We start from the raw sequence: 20,572 nt of genomic DNA, 5'->3' as shown, positions 1-20,572 counted from the left end.
TTCTTAGTAAATTTATTTGTCTGTTGCATGAAGCATAAAATTTTTCCAAGATGTCAATAAAAACTCATACAGTCAATACATACAAAGAAATCAGACCATAATTTAGGGTTGCAAAAAATGCTGCAAAATTATTGTAATTCTGGCATTGCTACATGCAGTACCCATATATATTGCAAAGAACTACAGAGGGCAACTAGTGTTGGCTAATGATTAAAGTACCCTCCATTCAGGCTCTCCACGCCTCTAATATTTATTGTGACACAATAAAGATCAGCAGTTTAGCAGTTAAACAATTTAACTGCTGGACACTATCTAGAAACAAGTGCTTCAATAAAATTTTGTTGTTGAGATAAACAAAAAAAAAAACTTCATTGGATAGACTACCCCATTATCTGGGATATATGTTTACTATAAACTCAAATTACACAAACATCGAGACTTTAAATAAATTGTCTATTTATTGCAAGTCCTATCATTATTGCAACATTCCCCAACATTATTGCAAGTTGTCTTTATTTTGTGAACATAAACAAAGTTATGTGTAGTAAAATAAAATGGGAGAGGGAAAAGTACTGAACATGTGAAGTAAGGGAGACAAAAAGTCATGGAAAATTATAACACCAGCTGAAATCTTTCAGGAATTGGAACACAATCCTGCCACTTAGTGCACATTAATATCAGCAGGTTCTGTCCAGTGTCAGTGTTTTCCAACTCTGTTCCTCAAGGCACTCTGCATGTGTCCTTGCTTTTAACAGGCCTGATTTGGATCATTGCACTTCAGCAAAAGCTTGTTAATCAGCCATCAATTGAAATCATGTGGATTGAAGCAAGGAACCACCTAAAACTTACTGGATAGTGTGCCTCTAGGACCAGGGCTGGGCTTGTAAAATGGCGTCTCATTACCAAGGTGTTGCATAAGAAACATCTCATAATTGGCAAAGTCAATCAGCATTCTCAAAACTTTTGTAACATTATTGTGCAAAACACTTGTGGCATTGGTTACCAAGAAAGGTTTCAGTGAAAACTTTCCACTTTCCATTATCTGAAAGTGGAAAGGAAACCATGACACCATATCCTAACCATGGCCAGCAACTCCCTACAGGGTTTCAGACAGAGGATTCAAAAGGTGACAGAAAAAAAGGGAGAGAGAAGCAGCTAAAATGGTTCAGCTAATCACCTGACCTAAATCTATAGATCAAATTTGGAAAGAAGGGGCTGAAAATACCTTGCACTTTGAAAAGGGTTGATATGAAAGAAAAGGCCAGAATAGCTTATGGGCAATGCAGGCTGCTAGGCTCTCCATACAGGAAGTATCTTGAAGTTGTCATCTCCAAGACAGGCTCATCTACTAAATAATTAATTTTCAGTGAATGTGTTCAATACTTTTTCCTTTCAATGTGTATCTGTGCATGTGTGGACTAGAAGGGTCGTCGCCACTCTTTGGTGGGAATTTATTGTCAGTGGCCCCTTAAGAAAAATAGTAAATTGGTTATGTGTGTAGTTCTGACTTTTCTTCTCCATTTCAAGCATTTAAAGAGGATTGATGGATCATACAGTTATTGCTTTTATTCGCTGTGTTTTGTAGTTTTAGGCTTTTTGGTGAGAAACACTCAGATTACAGTGGAGCAGTTTCTTCCTCTTTGTTTAGGCCAAATTGATATGAAGGGGAAGTCCACTGACTTCTGTTACTTTAGTCACATCTCTCTATAAGGTACATTACAACCAGAACATGATGGTGTTTGTGGTAATGCAAATTATCCCAAAGTTCATGGCAGGAAACATTTCAGTCATAATAATTTTAGAAGTGGAATATGACATTCGGGATGCTGTAAGAAGCACTTTTCAAGGCTTTGCATCATTTGTTCAACCAGTCACTCTGACCTTTTTATTGTTCCAGTGGGTTTTCTGTGCAACAATATCTGGATCTTGATAATTGTTCCGGAATGAAATCTGAATAGACTCACCCTGATGTGTTTTGGTTTTCCTCATGCATTTGACCGGAGGACGACTTCACGGTTCTGTCCTGGTTTTTACATATTTGACCTGCAGTTGTAATTCGAAGCCTTGAAGCTTCCTGATGTTTATGATGTCATCACTTAGTTAATCTCCAGTACCATTTGCCATGCAAACTATGTTCTGTTTCATCCTTTGCATATCATTTAGTGGACAACCAGTTTGGTTTTCCATTTGGACTACAAGCGAGTCCAAATGGGTTTCCCCAGATCGAATCAGATGCTCACAATCGCTCTTACTATTAAATTGAAGAATTTTACCCACTTCAGTTTTTCTTGTGTTCATGTCAACCCACACTTTCAGAACCAGAAAGTCCAACAGAACAAGTTGCTAAATCAGTACCAGAAATAAATTTACACGGATTCCTTTTTTTGATGGATTTTCTCTCTATGTTCAATCAATCTTAATAATCTGGGATCTAAAAAATGTGGAGAGGCAATGTCTGTCAATTTGTTCCAGCATAGTCCACCTGTGTGCATAACCGGGCCAAAATCAGGTTAGGGGCTGACGTCCGTATTACGTAAACTGGCAGAGTCCACTGGGGGCCTGTCCATATATGGTGAAGAGACGATGTTGGCTGATTTAATCAACCACAACAGGTGTTAGATAAATCAGGAAGATAAACTGATTTATTTTTTTTTCTTTTACTGCTATAATCAAGAAAGATGAAGAACTTTTCCTCTGTGGGTTTTTCACTTGCGCTTGAAAATATGCCACATCACGCAATTCAGAAATAAATTATTAGTTTTATTCAGCCCGAGTCAAATATGTGTGTGTTGACTTGTTGTGTAAGTAGAGCTCTATTCTTCAACTTTGTCCAAGTCGGAAAATAAGAAGCACAATCGAAAGCACCTGTTGAAGATGTCTTCATTTAAATGCTAAGACTCTCAAACAAGAATCAGATTTTTTAAAACATTTTATGTGATATTTAGGGAACATTTATATGGTTTTCTTTTCTTCTAATTTGCACTGTTTAACTGTACCAAGCCCTTCTATATCCTATCAAACTGGGTTTTTTTTTTTCCTTTTAAACATCTGTCATTGCTTTCAACAAGTTTCGTTCTTGTTGTTTCTGTATCTTCTGCCCATAAGAGGAATAAATAAACAGGATTATTATTTTTTTTTTGCACTTCATCCCCCTTTGTTTCTCGCTGGCGGATGTGCAAATTAGCATGCTTCTTTTTCAGGTCTGGATTCCATTATCCTCTCTTATGGGGGTTCTTTATAGTTATCATGGGGGTAGTGTTTGAAAGCGGGGCTTGTTTTTTAATACATGAGTGCAGGCTTGTGGAATGTGAGGAATTTTGTCATTTAGTTTCATCTGTGGTTGAAAATTAGAACAGGGAGCACTCAGTCCATATGTTTTTAATTAGAGGAGCCTTAAAGAGCCAAAACATGCAATGGTCAGACAGATTGGTGTCCTGCTATCACCGTGCCATATTTGGACGTGTTCCACTTGACTAATCTGATGAGCAAAACAAGACCAACAGTGCCGTGAATAGCAATTTTTTCCCGCGTTTTTGTCATTGTGATAATTTTTCAGATAATTAAACACAATTTAATATCACACAACGATGACCAGAGTGAATGCAGAATAAGGTTTTCAGTTCAGATAATTAAAATTATCACAGGACATCAACGAGCTTTGTTAATGGAGGAAAAAGCTGTTACAGGAAATCTGCTTAACGTCCGTCATTGGAGGCTACGCTAATTAGCTTGAGGATTCACGACAGGCTCTGTTGTGGGGATGGAGGTATAGTGCAGCAGAGCAAGTGGAAGGGTGTGAGCAGCGCATACATGAGCATGATTGACAGTGCTAAGACCCTCCTCCAGGCTCTGATTGGTTGTTTCAGACTGGGTGTTGTTTTTCTGCAGGACGACAGGGAGAAGGCAGAGGAGCTGGATTTATTTTTCTTCCACAGATTAACTTATATTATACTGTCATGACATAGTGACAGTTTTAACAAATATATAAAATAGAATATGTTTTATAAAAGTTATCTACTGTACTTTAAGGCAACATAATTTGTTATTAGATTAACAAATTATCGAGGGTTAAATAATAAATATTATGATTAAAACCTTCCTGAATTTGCTAGGAAGGTTTAATTTTTTTATTTTTTGAAAAAATAAAAAATCTTTACTTTGAATTGGAATTTTTTTTGCAAACTTTCAGAATCCAGGATCCTTTAGTAATCCTGGATTAACTACAATTGTTCTTTGCATCCCAGTTGCTGGATTTTCTTCAGTTTATGCCACCCTGTGTTAAGGATATTGGATCTTGGAGCTCTGTTGTCTAGCTTTTGCCAGCCTAGTTGAGCTTCTTACTAAAATGAAATGTTTTTTGTTTGTAGGTTTATGTTTCTGTGCGAATCGTAAATATTTGAGTTGACCGAAAGAGTGAGCGCAGGAATGTATGTTCACGATTAAACCAAGGGGATCGCAAACCTTAGGCCTTCGTGGTGATTGATGATTCGCCCTCCCATGTGGAGTTCCAGGTTTCAAGGACCCGTTGACAGCAGGCCTGAGGTACCTTGTTTCATTCTGTTGATGTGTAGCTGCTCGACTTCCGGTTGTTGTGGCAACTCTGCCTCCCTTCTGTGTAGAATCTAATCTCTGTTCGTACTGTAACACGTGGACTTCATAAGGAAACCTGCTGGGAGATTGCTGCATCATAGCTTGTACTGAGTTATGAGTGCTAAAAAGTTCTCAGCGGTCAAGCATCCAGCGCCAACAGTGGATATGTAACACTTACCATGGTGTCCTGATTTATGACTAAAAAGCCTTGACCAGTGCTAACGCCTGGCAAAGTTGCACATGGACGTTTACTTAAGAGGCTGATGTTTCAAATATTACACATGATGGGTAGATTTTTAAAGCAGCAATTTGTACAAAACTTGCCAACACATTAACTTTTTTAATAATAAGCAACCTGCAATTGTTTGTCTTGCAATGACATAAATACAGCTGTTAGAAATATTAGATTTTCCAACTGGCCAATTATATTATTGATATTCATAAGGTTAATACCTAATACTATGATATTATGTGAAGTAGTCCAAGGATTAAGCAATTGCAATATCCAACCAGTAATCTTGCAATAACGGTTGTGATTTGATATATTGTGAGGCTCTAATATATCAATCTGAATTCACATAATGCTAGATCTTGGATTTGTGAGCAGTGCAGCACAGCAAGATGCTATATATATATAATTTTTTTTTTTTTAAATCCCCTCCTCTGGTAGCAGAACAGCAGCTTTCTGTTGTGTCTGGTTGTTGTTGCAGTTCCTCCAAACATTTCCAGCAAAACAAAAAGGTAACTAAAATGTATGGATTTATATTTTTATTTTTTCAATCACCATACACAACTGACTGATTAGGAGATGGCTTTCTTTTTTCCATTTGGGCAATGTGTCTTTTTCCAGGTGTTATTTAGTCAATATATATATATATTTTTTTTTAACCTGAGTCAGATTATTGCTCATTTCTTTCAGTGAGCAGGAAGGAACTCACCGAAGTTGAGACATTTTATGTGACTGGCATGCTTCAACTTCAGACGTCTGTCCTGGCTTACACAGCAGTACGAAGGACAGAGATTCCCTTGTACAAACGATAGCATGAGCACCATTTTCCTTGCAACACACGGATTGTTCTCTCACTGGCTGTCCTTTAAGGTCTGTCTGTAGTTTTTTTGACTGGCAAAGGCCGTAGTGCCGGTCGCATACACACATCCTTGGCTATCAGCTCAGTATGATTAAATGATGACAAATACCTTTTAACTGTGGTGAAGAGGACATCTAATGTCCAAAGCATCTACAAACAGGAACACAGTATTAACAAAAGAAGCTCACTGCAAATAGTTTAGTGCCAGACTGCTCGTGTGTCTTTCTTGACAGTTCCCCTGGACATGTACTGGACATGTAACTGTTGTGTTACATGTCCAGTACTAAACTTTTTATTTAGTTCTAATAAAAAGGCTTTGGATTACAAATTGTCCTTGAATGTGGCATTCTCCATTTTTTATTTGACTGTTTTATTTTCCGTTACACTGGTGATTCTGATTTCATGGTTTGAGTTTTATAGTTTGCCTAAACAACAAAGCATTTACAGATCAAGTTATCTCGGTTAAATAAATTCTTTTATCGGCCACATGTATGCAGTTCCTGTCTGCAAGTGTCTCTTTTGGGAGACCTTTTTTTTTTTTTTTTTTGCAATGAACAAAAATTGCTTCCAAACTGACAGAGTGAGGAGAAGTTTAAGATAACATCAAAATGAAGTCATTGAATTTTTTCTCCTAATTAGATAAATGTCCTTTCAAATTGGCCTTCAAGATTGCTAAATAAGAATGCTGCGGTAATACATCAACCTCTAAATAGATATTTTGACATGAATTATGTATTTGTAATTTAGATGTAGGAGTTTTTGCAAGCCCTGGCCATATGATGTGCATTGGGAATCGATTGCAGAGTTGATTTGGAGGCAAAGATTTCAGGGCTCAAACCCCCAAATCTGAGATGAGAAAGGTGAAGCTTATTACACCTGCAGAAGATCACTGCCCACCTCTTTGTCTCATCACTGTTCTTGTGAACAAATTGAAGTGCTTTATTTATTGTACTCTCCAGTGCTAATATGATGCTGTTCATGAAGAGAAAATAGAAACACTTAATCCGTAACTGAACAGGGACATTTTAAAAGTTTTTGTTACCTTGATCTGAGCAGAGGTTTGTTTTATTGAGTTGATTAGCTCATTATTTCTAATATTTTTTTTTTTTGAATGCTAGCTAAGGTAACGAGGTGTAGAAATTAGAATTAAAAGAGCAATGTTCAATTTGTGATTTCAAGGATTTGGAATGAAGAAGTTTTTCTTTTCTGTTTTTGTTTTGTGACTCATGATCTGCTTTGTATTAGTTCTAAGTCTTGGTCTTTTGACCACATTCCTTATGAAACATCTTGATATGCTCAGTCACACCCGCTTAAGTCATGTTCTCAACAACTTGGCAAAAATATAATTCAATGTACTCGATTATATTATTACTTTGAGTGTTTACTGCAGCTAGTTTTATAATGGTTGCTAAAATTATTTTATTGAATTTCACCACAACAACCATCTTGCTCTGTTTCAGCCAAGTTTCTTGTCAATAATATATTAAAAAAATCTGAATGTTATGTATTGCAATCCATCCCAATAATTCATCTTTTTGCTTTAAAACATATCAGTTGCACATTCTCATTTAGTTTTAATGCACTCTGGGAAAAAAAAAACAACAACAAACGTTTAAGTTCGTTCCAGTTTTAGCCTTTCACAGTTCCTCTTTACAGCTTAAAATAATTGAAAACAAGCTTCCTTGAAAGTGAGAAGTGAAATCAAATGTGCAAGTGGTTTAATTAGTTAGAAGGCAATGGACAACTTCTATAAAAAGTTACCAGGAAAACTCAAGGCTTGTCTGGATCAGGCAGTTTTCACATTTTCTTCTAAGCTTTGCAAAAAATGAAGGAATAAATCAAAAGTTCTGCTTACTTTCATTTAACCTGACTGACTATTATTGTTTCTGTGTTTTTATTTATACAAATTATTTATATTGTAGAAATTTGTTGTCCAGATTTCTAATTCAATGAGAAATATGATGCGGGTAGACTTTCTATAGGAGTAGAGAGACTCAAATGACTTTGAGTCCATAGAAAGTCTCACCACACCACTTATAAATTGCAAATAAAATATTAGTCACAATAAAGAATGAAAAATAAAATCATTGTTTACATGTTTGTTTTATTTTGTCGTCAGTGCTTTTGTTTTTTCTTACAAGAACTTCAAAACAAAAAAAAGTCAAAACCGCTAACTGTGCTCAAGTCTGAAGTATATGAACAAAGTCAAATCATTTTTAAATATCAAAAGATAATCACCGACTAATGCTAAAGTACTAAACACTTACATTAATGTGACACTTACGTTTACAGAAGCATCTTTTCAGTGACATCTTTTCTCCCTGTGAGAAAAGTCATATACAGTAACTGGGTAGTTTTCATCTGTACCTGTTTGACAGATATTTGTCCGTTTCTGCAGGATCGGGAGAAGGATGTGGGAAGATCATTCAGCGGTTTCCAAAGAAAGACTGGGAAGGAACTGCCTTTCCTCAAGGGGTGGAGATGGTGAGTTTTAACAGCTTTAATAGCTACTCAAACTATTTGAGTAACTATTAAATAGTTACTCTTATATTGTCTTGCTTCAAGTTGAGACAGTGAGACTAAAACACTGTCTCAGTGATTTTAGTTACTCAAAATCAATGAGACAGTGACTAAAAAGTGTTTGAGATTAAAAAAAGTCATTAATTGTTCCTTTGGAAAGGTTCAGTATTAAATTATTGGCCATGAAATGCTAAGAATACACCACAGTCCTACATTTCTCTGTGTGTTTCAAAGTAAAAGAATGACATTTGATCCATTTGCCCTTTGGCGCTTGAGCTGTAGACATTGGCATTTCATGTTGTAGTTACAGTCATCACTGTTTTTCTGAATTTGGTTTTCTTCTCACCTCATGCTCATTAATCAAGGACAGTTTACTCACATTCACGTTTCACTTTATACCCAACTTATCTGGTATTTTTCCGTCTTCCTCTGTGACACAACGAACAGAATTACTTGCCCGTTTTAGTTTGGCCTCTCCTCATCTGACTGGAGACTCCATGGGGTCTTTGACAGGAGGTCTGTTAGTCTGTTATCCTTACATGGACAATCCAATAGATATAGAAAATATTTTCTTATCAGGGATGGGAAAAACTGTCAGTCCCAGGAGAAACATTCACAGTTGACAGGATCACACAGCCCAGGACATTAGCGCCTGTCTTATATCTGTTTTTGTTCGTTTAAACTTAGCACTACTGATAAGCTCTTAATGACTAAGCAAACTGGTTTGGGACTCAGCGAGGAAAGTGAAAGTGGGGAAACAAAATGTTTTACATTCCAATATTGATCATCCATACAGTTTCAATTTTTGCACACTCTGTACAACTTGGCCAGTGAATGAAGATTATTTTTCTTGTGCTTCTTTTGGTTGTTTAAAGGCAACTGTTGCTATAAAATGATTGTCAGTATTCAAGTTTCACATTTGTAAGGTCTGACAGCAATGTGTAACATATGCGTGAATTTCTTTGGAGAGAGAAAATATCAAAATTGAAAGTATGATAAGAACAACGTATGGTGCATCATGCTAGCTAGCTACACTAAAAGCTAGTAAACCAAAGCAGCTAGCTTTAAAGACATGAAAGGCATGAAGATTGACAACACCTGTCTTTCTGCTTGGCAGCAATCTACTCATAAATCTTCTTGGTAGCAAGGAAACACACAAAATAAGTAGATGTGATGACGGGCAACCATTGAAATGGGGGACGCCTGAAGGTGCAGGCAGTTCTGTGCTGTTAAGGTTTACTATGTAACTTTAGCTAATTTTTCATATTCTATGGTTGTTCATTGTGATAAACAGCTTTCATCTCAATTTATCATTATTTTTTTTGGTTTTCTTATATTGTTTTGCTTCAAGTTGAAGAGACGGGCAGTAATATCAAGCCGTCATTTCCCAACATAAGAGATTTATGCGCTGCTTGGCTCAACCATTTATTCAAATCCCCACTATTCACACTTCCATAATTTAAGGAAACTGTGGTATCCATGGTTTTGCAACAACCCCCTCTTGCCCCCACCCATTCCAGCTTCCCTCCCCAAAAAAACAAAATGGATGTTTGCTGGTATTTTTAGCACATAAAAGGAAAAACATAGCACGGGGTTCTTATGGCTTTGCAGAATTTCACAGCTGTGTCTGGGGGGGAAAAAAAGGAAACTCTTTATGTGTGGTTTATTGTCGTGATTTGGGGAACATGCCGTTCATGTTTAGATCATGTTGACACAGTTGTAGCTTTAGCTACATTATAGATTCTTTCACTCTGTAGACATGAGTAAAAAAAAAAACACTATATATTGTTTATACAGCAGTATTTATGAGACAGTTCAAAACAAATGAAGCTGTTATTCTGCCACAAATATTCACTTAGTCTCTGGGTGGCTGAGTGTCACGCAGGCATCTTCCAGTACAAGCCACTTCAGTCTGTTGGTGGCCATTAGGAATGTGTCTTGTTTTGTGCCGCTGCTTAGAGATGGACCGTGATGTATTGCACCACAATCAAAGCAGACGGACATTAATTGTGACAAGGACGTTGTCAAATTTGGAAGTAAAAAAAAAAGTTCTCTGCTGTTATTTTGGGCACTGGATGTCTTTGCAATGTGGTTGGAACTCATTTGTTTTCTTTAATGAATTTGAGGGATGAATCAGGATGGCGCCACTCGCTCAGCATCATCCCTCAAGTATCTTGTCATGGTTTTCCTCTAAATATAGACACCCTGCAACAAGTTTAGCTGAATCTATTAGTCTAGTGTTTCCAGATGTCATCCGGGGCTGTTGCATACCACTGGAAATTGTTGTGATGCTAAATTGAGAATAGTTTCCCTCAATGCAGGGCGGATCTCTTTAGCATTTTTCATTAAATATCATTTGCTTCTGACATGCATTATGTTTTTAAGAATATTTTAGGGTTTTGCAAAACATGCTGGTGATTATTTTGTTAAATAGACTTGAAGAAACTGCAACAAAAAGGACAAGAAGGAGGAGGCTTTTCTAGAAATGTTCTTTCCGGCTACGTGTTTTGTGACAAAATTTGGTTTAAAGCCAAATTACTGAAATTCCTTCTTTGAAGCTTTAATGATGATACACCATGGTGTTTAACAGACCCACTTAGCAATTAGCATTTTGGCTCTGTTTTGAGCTGGTATGTAAGCCATTATTATTTGCAGATTTTCTCCACTCCATGAAAAAGAAAATTACTTTTTTTTTTTTTTTTTTAAACACATCTGTAGACAACAGCGGATCAAGCTGAGCACGAAAAGCATTTTGTGGTCACAACAGGCCCCCAGCAAACTAAATAGCCACAGATGAGGAATGCACCAAGAAAAAGCGTTTACAACTTGTGCTCGGAAAAATGTGTTTCTAATCTGTACAGGCAAGTGATGGTGATAGGAACCAGCTCAAATCCTCATCTGTTGTGGATGAGCCAGGTCTGTGGACGGGGGTCAGTGCTGTGTGCACCTAGTAAATTTCCATCGCTTCACCCTCTAGCATCGATGCAGGGGTGCTAGGTTTACTGTAAATGGTCAAGGGTTCACAGGGGGTCCTTGGATGAGGTTTTTAATGTGTAAATTCCACTGAACTAAATGATAATGGCTTAATGAGATGTATTAGTGGTTGCCAACTGCTATTTTGCAATTCATTTTTATTTCTGAAACATTTTTATGAGTTTTAGGCATCATTATGTGACAGAAAAAGCATCTGAACACGCTTTTCTAATGTAATTAAGACTATTAAGATTAAATATGAATGAACAATTTTGGCTAACCATGTCATTTTTTTCTATTTCTTTGAACTTTGATACTTGGATAATTTTTCTTTTGATGCATTTTACAAAATCCAGTTTTATTAGAGGCAATGGTTCTAAACTTTCCTTAGCTCGGTCGAGTTCAGAATCGACATATTGTTACAACACACATCCTCAGCAGCAGCTGTTATTTATCATTTGTGTACAAATTAAGGTCAATGGTTAGATAAAATAAATTATGAAATGTTTTTAGTTGTTCTTGTCTCTTTGTGTGGGGTTAGTTTGACACCGGTGTGTTGTACAGGGTGTGAAGAAAATACTGTTTAGATCTAAAATCTTCAGTGGTGAAAACAAACATGATGTTGATTGAAGATGACTTTATTGCGCCACTTCAGTCTGTCTTTCTTCTTGTTTGTAACTGTAGTTCAACATGTGCCATGGTTCAGGTGTAATTTATTCTTAGTGGTGATAAGTAAGAGCTGCTCTTAGCAGAAAACATGGTAGGTTTGGTATGGAAGATGTGGCTTGTGAAACCTCTGTTCCCCTTTATAAAATCCCTCAAAGTATTTGCATTGTTTTTTGTTTAACCTCGAGATGAGCATAAAAACATCAGCATATATACTTATCAAAACTATGCAAAATAATTTATCACTGATTCAGTTATTCTTTAAAGTGTCGTATGGATTTGTGAAACCTATTTGTGGGGAAAAGAAGACGTGCACTTTTCTAATAAATATATATTTAGCTAACCACAGTTTTAGTCTTGTCTCATTCTGGTAAACCCAAGGAACAGACTCCCCCACCCCCCGACACCCACCACTAGAGCCACCACTGAGATGAAAAACCAGTAGATCACGTAGGTCCTGATCATTAATGCCACAGGTCCTGTTGCATAACAAAGCAGAGGTCATATTTGTTGGTTTCACAGGGAGCAGTTTTCTTGGAAATAAACAATGTGTGCTTGCTAAGAAAATCATCCATATTTAATGATGTGGAAAGTTTTAAACGTCTTGGTTAAAATGTTAAGCGTTATGTTCTGCTCTTTCATTGGTTTGGTATCTTGCAAATGTTCACACTTGGTCAGACTTGGTGTCTTTAGTTTGCTGTTTGGGTTTACCACCAGATGGCTTTGAGCAAATGAAGCAAATACACAAATTACATTTGCCACATATTCGGCAAAGAATCCCTGGAATTACTTTTAATTACTCTGTTTATTTGCTCGGTTTGCTTGTTTAATTGCGGGCACTATTTGTTTAATGGATGACGTATGTGAATGTTTACAACATCGGTTTCCTGTAGACAACATATTTGTATCGTATTTAGAACCAGGCTAATTTTGTTGTGGTGTTTTGGATCATTGTCCTGTTGATGACCCAGTTTCAAACAAGCTTCAGCTGTGGGACAGCTGGCCACATTTGTCTCACAAATACTTTGGTATGCGGAGAATATCATGAGTTCAGTCAGTGACAGCAAGGTACTTTTCTTTCCGTAGCCAAAATCATCAGTCCTCCTCCACCATGCTTGCTCCAAACATGAGGCTGTGCAGCAAGGCCAAATATCTTCTCTATCACCTAAGAAAGATGAGACTTACTCCTGGCATCGCATCTAAAAGTCATTATGTGTTCAGTCTTGTTCTAACTGAACTGTCATAAGTAGCTTGATAGCGAAAAGCTGACCAGTTGGCTAGAGATCGGAACTGGATTTTTTTCTATATTAGCTCAAAAACCAAGTAAGGGTTAAGAAAACAGCCTTTGATGAATGAAGAATAGCATTGTAATTCCTTTATTTTTCCTGATGGATTAAAAAGACAATACATTTATTCACATTAAAGAAAATTAATGTCGACTACAGCTCATTAATTTTTTAAAGGGCTATAGCCCTAAGGAAGGAAGAAAACAATGGACTTCAGATCAGTAAACTGCAAACTTGCTGGTGGTCACGTCTACAAAGGTTGTAGTATTTTTCCACAACTTTTCTGACCGTCATGGAAACTTCCTTATTGCTGTGACTGACTGGGTAGCTGTAAAACATTCAGCCTGTAATCTGACAGTCGCTACATTCGTAGTTGCTTCATTTGTGAGGCAAATCCATTATCGTCTAGAAATGTTTTTGAGTCACTGAAGTAAAAAGCATCTGATTTGTCAGGTTTGCTTTGGCAGGTCCTTGGTCTGGCCTGCAAATTCAGTTGTTACAACTTTCCTGGCAACTTCACCTATATCAAATTTGACTGTGCTTGTAAAATGGTAGAAGCACAAATATAATATTTGACGGAAACTGTGATTTGCGTGAGTGCGTTTGTTTTAGTTAGAACAAATTCTTGATCAAAAATCATTTTTCAATCGTTTCCCAACTCTGGGCGCCGAGGTTCACTGCTCTACATGTTCTAAGTGTTTTCTTGCTTCGTCATTGTAACTGATGCAGGATTAACGGGCTTAATCTGCCTGCAGTCATCTGAATCAGGTGTGTTAAAGCAGGAAAGCATCTAAAACATGCAGGGCAGTGTGCCTAGAGAGCCAGGTTTGGAAAATGCTGAATTAGCACACTGTACATTAAAACAGATACTAAACTAATGTTATTCTAATACAGGATTGAATGCTTATTGGTTTTCCTGAAACTGTTGGTACCTAAACTCAGAATCCTCATCTGCTATTTTTTTTTTCGTTATTCCCTGCTGACAGCTGCATGTTGAGGTAACAGTGAATACTCTGAAGCACAAATTAAGTTAATATACTTTTACCTCCATCGGAGCTGTGCAGTTAGGTAACATGCATGATATGACTGTTTGGATTTCTCAACACAGAATAAACAGTTCCTGACTATTTTAAGGTGACTATTGTTAATTAATTACTACATTTACTGATTTATTGCTAGTATAATTTGAACAAAAAACAACTATTGATTAAAATTGAAGGTATTACGCTTTTGTGAAACATGTTTGTTTAAAACGGATTAAAACTAAAAGAAAAAAGAATCAACAGCAATCATGTGCTTCCAACATGATTATCTAAGACCACATAAACAGAATGTAATTTTAATGTGTTTTCCCAGCTTCACATTTTTGTATCTTTGAAACGCATAGATTACACGTCTGCACACAATCAGTTGGAAAACCAAGCTCAAATAGAGGAAACCTCCTTAGATCAGCCTCATGCTGACCACATGGCATGACCACAGAATGACATTTTAGTTCAGGAAGATCATTAAGGAGAAAGTCTATCTCAAGGCCTCTAATTGAAATGAGCATTGGCGTACGTTGAAAATGATAGGTTCCTGTGAAAGCTTGGCTTACCATTGGATTTGGGGATTTGGGGATTTGGGTGAAGACGGATGCCTTGAAAGCTACACCCGAGAGGTCAGACACATTCCTAAGTGCTGCAGAGTTCAGTGTTAAACATGAAGGTCAGCCCATTACATGTACCCTGCAGACAACGTTCAGTCAACAGACTCATTCCTGCTGTCTCCACTCAAGTCGTAATTCCCGGCAGAAAAACAAAATGTCTCCAGAGATATATGCTCGTCGTATCGGTCCCGTTTGATCACATGTCAAAGACCGAGGCAGAGTGTAAGGAAATAAGATCCCTGCCTCCGCTGGAAGTTCAAGAGGAAAACCTTATTTTTTCCGCACCTCAAAGACAAGCAGGGAAAGTGTTTTTTACAAGTACTGGAATGAGGTGAAGGTGGCAACCAATCAATCTCACGACAGTTTACGCCAAGTTATAAGATGATTAATTCTCACCTTTTAGCAGTTTCCTGTTGATTGATTTTGTAGTATGTTCCTTCATTAAAATTTTGAATATATGTTTTCTTTGTTCTTTTGAAAAAAATGATTTCATCTTGACCTCTTAGGGGAGTTTTTTGTAGAGCTCTTAATATGCTTACTGTCTCGTGACGGTCTCGTTGCGTGTGTGCTCACTGCATACAAATGAGGTAAACACATAGGTCAAATTCCTGTGTGCCTAAGGAGACACTCACAAATGAATGATTGCTTTTTTTGTGTGTCCAGGCAACAATCTGTTATAAATTGTGCATCTTGACCTACTTACAGGTTCTGTCCACATTTTATGATTACCAAAAATCCCTGCGGGGGTCAAATATTTTCTAAAATCACCAATGTTGGCTGTTTCAAACCAAGATGGTGTCTAACATATTCCCTTCCAGTTGTTGAACGCTGTCCACTTTTGACTTGTTTCCATCCTTTAAAGGTGGTATCAGAGTGTATGACAATGAACAACAATCACCTAAGCGTCAGACTTAACAGTAGCTGAGCGATGGCCCGGTTATGTAGCACATGCACTGATTTTGTCATTCTTATTGTTAAGGTCTCTAATATTTAAAAATCTTGAGCTGGTGATAACATTGAAATATTTACCAATAATAACATCAGGACATATGCCTATTGTCTTCTTTCCTCTCCCTCTCAACTGTGCTTCCAGATGAGAAGTGACCTTTAACATTTAGGGCGACGTCGTTAGTGTCAGGTGTGAACATCTGCTGCCGTGAGACTCTGTCCAGCTGGCTGAATATTACATTAGCGGGGAAAATGCAGGTTCATAACACCTGGAATACATCAGCCAACAATTACTGGGCTGCACACAATCCTTTTTGGTGTGACTGTTGCTCACGCTGATTATGTGATTATGATATGTTTGGACATATTGTGCAGCCCTAATTTGAAACTTTGATTAAAAACTGTTGGATTTATCAATCTGTGTGTTGAGAACATACAATTGTTTATCAAGATCCTCAATCTACGTATCAAAATCAAAGGAGCAATAAATTATTGTCATAAAGTTACTCTAACTATCAGAAGATCAGTTACTGAACTAGGTATCATACAGATGACATATTTACACAGAACAACTATACATTATAAATAACTATTTACCTTTCGAGTTCTTTCTGTTGGAGCTACTGGTTCAATTTTTTCACCTCTTTCCTGGAAAAAAAGAAAACTTAAGGCTTTTGTTTTTTCTCAGTGTCCAGATACTGAGGGAATGTTACATGAAACAAAATGGATTTTTTCAACATATATTAAAATAATTATTTTCTAGTTACTAAAGAAATGAAAGATGGGCCTCGTTACCATTGGATCATTGTAATCAAATTAAGATTTAATTGAATATTTTCCCCCAGCTATATATTTTTTAGAGAAATACCTGCTAAATAATTTACTGAACAACAAAGACTAATATCTAATAAAGGAATTACATCATATTGTTCATTATCAGACAACAAGAGGCCTTTCAGTTTTCAGGTAGTAGAAAATTACTTGAAATAAGCAGAAGAAAAGTACTTGGAAATACAATCATAACATAAACCCAGGAGAATGTAATACAGATCTGGTTAATATTATGGTCGATTTTAATAAATCTAAAATTAACAGAAGATGTGATATATTTCTCCTTGCAGGAATCTTATGGAATTTCTACTCTACATTAAATAAAAATGGAAAGAAGATAACTGTGCATCTGCAGACAGATGTGCAATTATTACCTTAAGTGTGCTACTGAGTTTATTTATATTAGTTGGTTTGTTTTATTTTTATGTTTTGAATATCAAAATTAATAAAGGCATAAAAAAGGATAGAAACTTTGTGACAAACTATGCCTTGGCTTTCATGTCTGTGCATTCAATAGGACTGTTGCCTTGCAGCATAAAGGACCTTCGCCCACCCCAGGGGACTTTCTGCATGGACTTTGCATATTCTCTTTATACGTGTGTTGGGTTCTCTCTGTGTTCTCTGACTGCCTCCCACAGACCAAAATGTGCAATAATTAGGAGTCAGTATGTGCATGCGTAGTTCTTGTAATGCAGTGTGATTGTGGCCTATTAGGAGCCTAACGCACCTGTCTTCCACAGACCTCCTCCATGTCCTTGTAAGAATAAATGGGTGTAGACAGTGGTTGAATGGATTCCAATCCTTGTCATAAGATGCATTGAAAATAGGGGGTGGGGGGATTATTTTCAAGATACTCATGTTTGATTGTGGAGTTATTTTGGCTTTTAGAAGTTCCGTTTTTTTCTCTCCTTTTCCAGCTTTCACCTCCTTTTCCCACAAACCCTAAGATTGTTTGTGATACTGAAGAGGAGTGACGTTTCCTATGTATTGTGTTCATCAGATTTATTGTTGGTTAAACTGCTAGACACTTGATAAGCTTCATGCTTACTTTCCAGGCATTCTCAAACAAAGTTTTATATATGTCATCTATCCCCTTAGATGACGTATGATAATTTATCAATTTATTATAACCTCCTCTGCTTGTCTTGAGAACTTCATAAACATTGTAGACACAATAAAAAAAAGCACAGTTGGAATTGCTGTAAAATCTGTTTACAACACAACAGTTGTAACATTGACGTTAAAAACGCTGTAAGCCCATCTTGTGTGTTCAGTCGTAAGGTTTTTGCGGAGTCGAGTTTGAGCTCCAGGTCGTTCTGATGTTGGAACATGACCTGATTTGACCAACTTGTAAATATTTGAGTCATCTCGCATTTGTGACATCTCTCCTGCCGAGAATGTTGACTTCTTGAACTTTTTTCTGCTCCCGCAAATCCCCGCTGTAATGAGGAACGTTGCTCCCACTTCCAGGAAGGATGCTAGAGCTATTTAGAAAATTTGTGACCTGCTGGTTTATTGTGTAGATAAGTGCCTAAGTAGCAATTTAAGGAATTAATACTGTGAAAAATACTCGAAGACCTTACTCCAGAACTTGGAGTTTTATGTTTGACTCACTGGGATTGAAAGAACACTAGCATTAATGCCGCAAGGAATCGCTTTTCTAGCTTTGTTCTCGTAGTAATTTAAATTAGCGAATCATGACCAAGCTTTAATGGATCATTCATAATCAGCAGCCGGACTTAATCAGGCTTTAGACTCTGTGCCAAGCCACAGGCTGGTGAAAGAATGCAGTCTAATTGTTTCTCTTTATAGACTGGCTCATTTGACCATAAGTCGACATGTCACAGAACACGTCGGTCCCACCGCGTTTGCAAAACCGAGGAAAAAAAACCCTAAACATTACATTCCACAAAGAAGGAAACCATTCCACACAGGGAGAGAATGGGATGATGTGTTTGTCAGGAAGATCCACAGATGAGTAATCAAGGGTTTATGTGCCAGCAGAGCTAAACACATCAGGGAACAAAGCTGGAGCTGTCGAGCCGGCAGGAATTTCCAGGCTGAAAAGCGCTGCTCCTGATCAGGAAATGGGGAATACACACAGGATGAGATTTAGCTGGGGAACATTAGACAACGAACACAAACCGAATGTCTCTTCAGACATGGGCTGGTTTCCATTAATCAGACAACAGTCGGATAAATCGGTATGGTGTCCAGAGGGGGTCCTTTTTTGGAAAAATAGTCTGACTCCGTTTGACCGAGTAATGTATGAGATAGATGACAGTCAGTATGGCACAGATGTAACCTGAAGCAGCCACAATAATAGAAAAAATGTTTAGTTTTAGTTTAGGGGAGTTGAGCAGATTGCACACAGACATTTTTATTTCATGTCTGTCCCAATTTCAGTCTCAATCAAATATATGATCACATTTACCACACTCAATCTGCTTCAGCCAGCTTTGTGTTTAATCCTGCGCTGAAAATGGAGAACTCCTACACAGCCTTGTTAACTCCTTCAGTTTCATGTCTTATTTTATCACACAAAATGAGTTGGAGAGCTGTTTGGTCTAATGTTTTTAGTGTGTCTAGCATCTCCTCATCTGCTTTACATCCTTCGCTGAATGAAATCTTCAGATCTGCAGGGTATGTCGGAATGCTTTTGATCAGATGAGCAAGTAGGTCCAGTTAGCAGAGAACTGGACAAACATCAAAACTCACATCTGTATTGAAGCCTGGTTGTGGTCACATTATATTAAATGCCTGTAGGTGGTGGCAACCTGTTTGTACAGCTCAGATAACGCTGTGTCAGATAGCTTCTCTTTTATTCTTGTTTTGGTTCTCCTGCGGAAACTTCTCTCTGTGCCAGAGGGTTTTTTTTTTCTATGGTCTGTGCTTTGATTTTAATTCATAGCTTCTGATTCAGATTTTTATTTTTTTTTGCTATAGATAGAAAACCAACATCAGTCTGGTGCTGTGATAAAACCTCAAGTTCAGCTTGCACAGTGAACAAGTGTTCAGTGAAGCTCTGTCACAATCAAGTGCTTTAATTACAGATAGAGCAGTGCACTTTTTTGAAAAATTACATTATATGACACTGTTGTGCTGTTCAAAAGTGTACAGTATGGCTAATGCAATAGAGATTAAACATCATTTACAGTGCTCCGTTAAAAAAACCCAGTGCCTTTGACCTTTTTTATCACTATTTTACATCATTTAATAAATACACATCAAGACTGAAACATGTTTACATGCCGTGTGCCCAAATTTTTAGCTGCAACACCTCATCATTTTTAAATCCTCAGAGGTAAATAAGGAAGAGGTTATATAATGCGACCCTAGAACTGTTTTTTTAATTATTCATTGAACTTCTTTTAAGCTGGTGTATGCTGGGTTTGTTATTGGAAATGTCAAATGGAAAATGCTGAGATGTTGGGCATTTGCAGGTGCTAACAGAAAAAATAAATTGTTGCAGTAAAATATTAAGCTGGTGTTATTCATTTATATTTGAGTCCTGTTAGTGAGGGTGATGAAGACTTTGAATGGTGATTCAAAGTTTTCATCACCCTCACTAACACCCCCTTCATCTGAGTTTTGTGGCAGAATAAAGCATTGAGGTTCTTCTTGCTATATTTTTTACAGTGCTTTAGGAGTACAGCTCATTTACTTGTTAGCTGCTCCAGTTATTCTGTAGTAGCTATTAAGACTGAAGCTACATCGAGATGTCAGATGGTAAACAGAGATTTAGGCTGATGAAAATGATTTCTCAAGAAAGTATTTATTACCTAGTCAAAATAGATTTAATCTCTTTCAGCATAAGCATTTGAAACTCCAACTTTTAAACTTCAGGAAAGTGGGTGTGTAGCCATCAGCCAATTGCATCTCAAGGGCGTGAAGAAGACAAAAAGTGGTGATTCGTTCAAATTGCCTACTCCTCTCTTGCCCTCCGTCTCTCTGAAATCACACACACACACACACACACACCCACGCGCGCACGCACACACACACACACACACACACACACA

General features: G+C 37.3%; 1 protein-coding gene across 5 annotated transcripts in view; it reads left to right on the top strand.

The window, feature by feature from the left end:
* The window catches only part of sbf2 (SET binding factor 2), a 98,009-nt gene that overhangs the window by 5,222 nt on the left and 72,215 nt on the right, over nt 1-20,572 (top strand). For all 5 annotated transcript variants that reach the window (XM_007554103.2, XM_007554102.2, XM_016672471.1 and 2 more), the window contains exon 2: nt 8,077-8,162. In XM_007554103.2, coding sequence (XP_007554165.1) covers nt 8,077-8,162 — 86 coding nt within the window. The remainder of the gene's footprint in view (nt 1-8,076; nt 8,163-20,572) is intronic.

Source organism: Poecilia formosa, unplaced genomic scaffold, assembly GCF_000485575.1.
Source record: "Poecilia formosa unplaced genomic scaffold, Poecilia_formosa-5.1.2 Scaffold61, whole genome shotgun sequence".
Lineage (NCBI taxonomy): Eukaryota > Metazoa > Chordata > Actinopteri > Cyprinodontiformes > Poeciliidae > Poecilia > Poecilia formosa.
The sequence above is the reverse complement of the archived record's forward strand: the minus strand, read 5'-3'. Positions and strand labels throughout refer to the sequence as shown.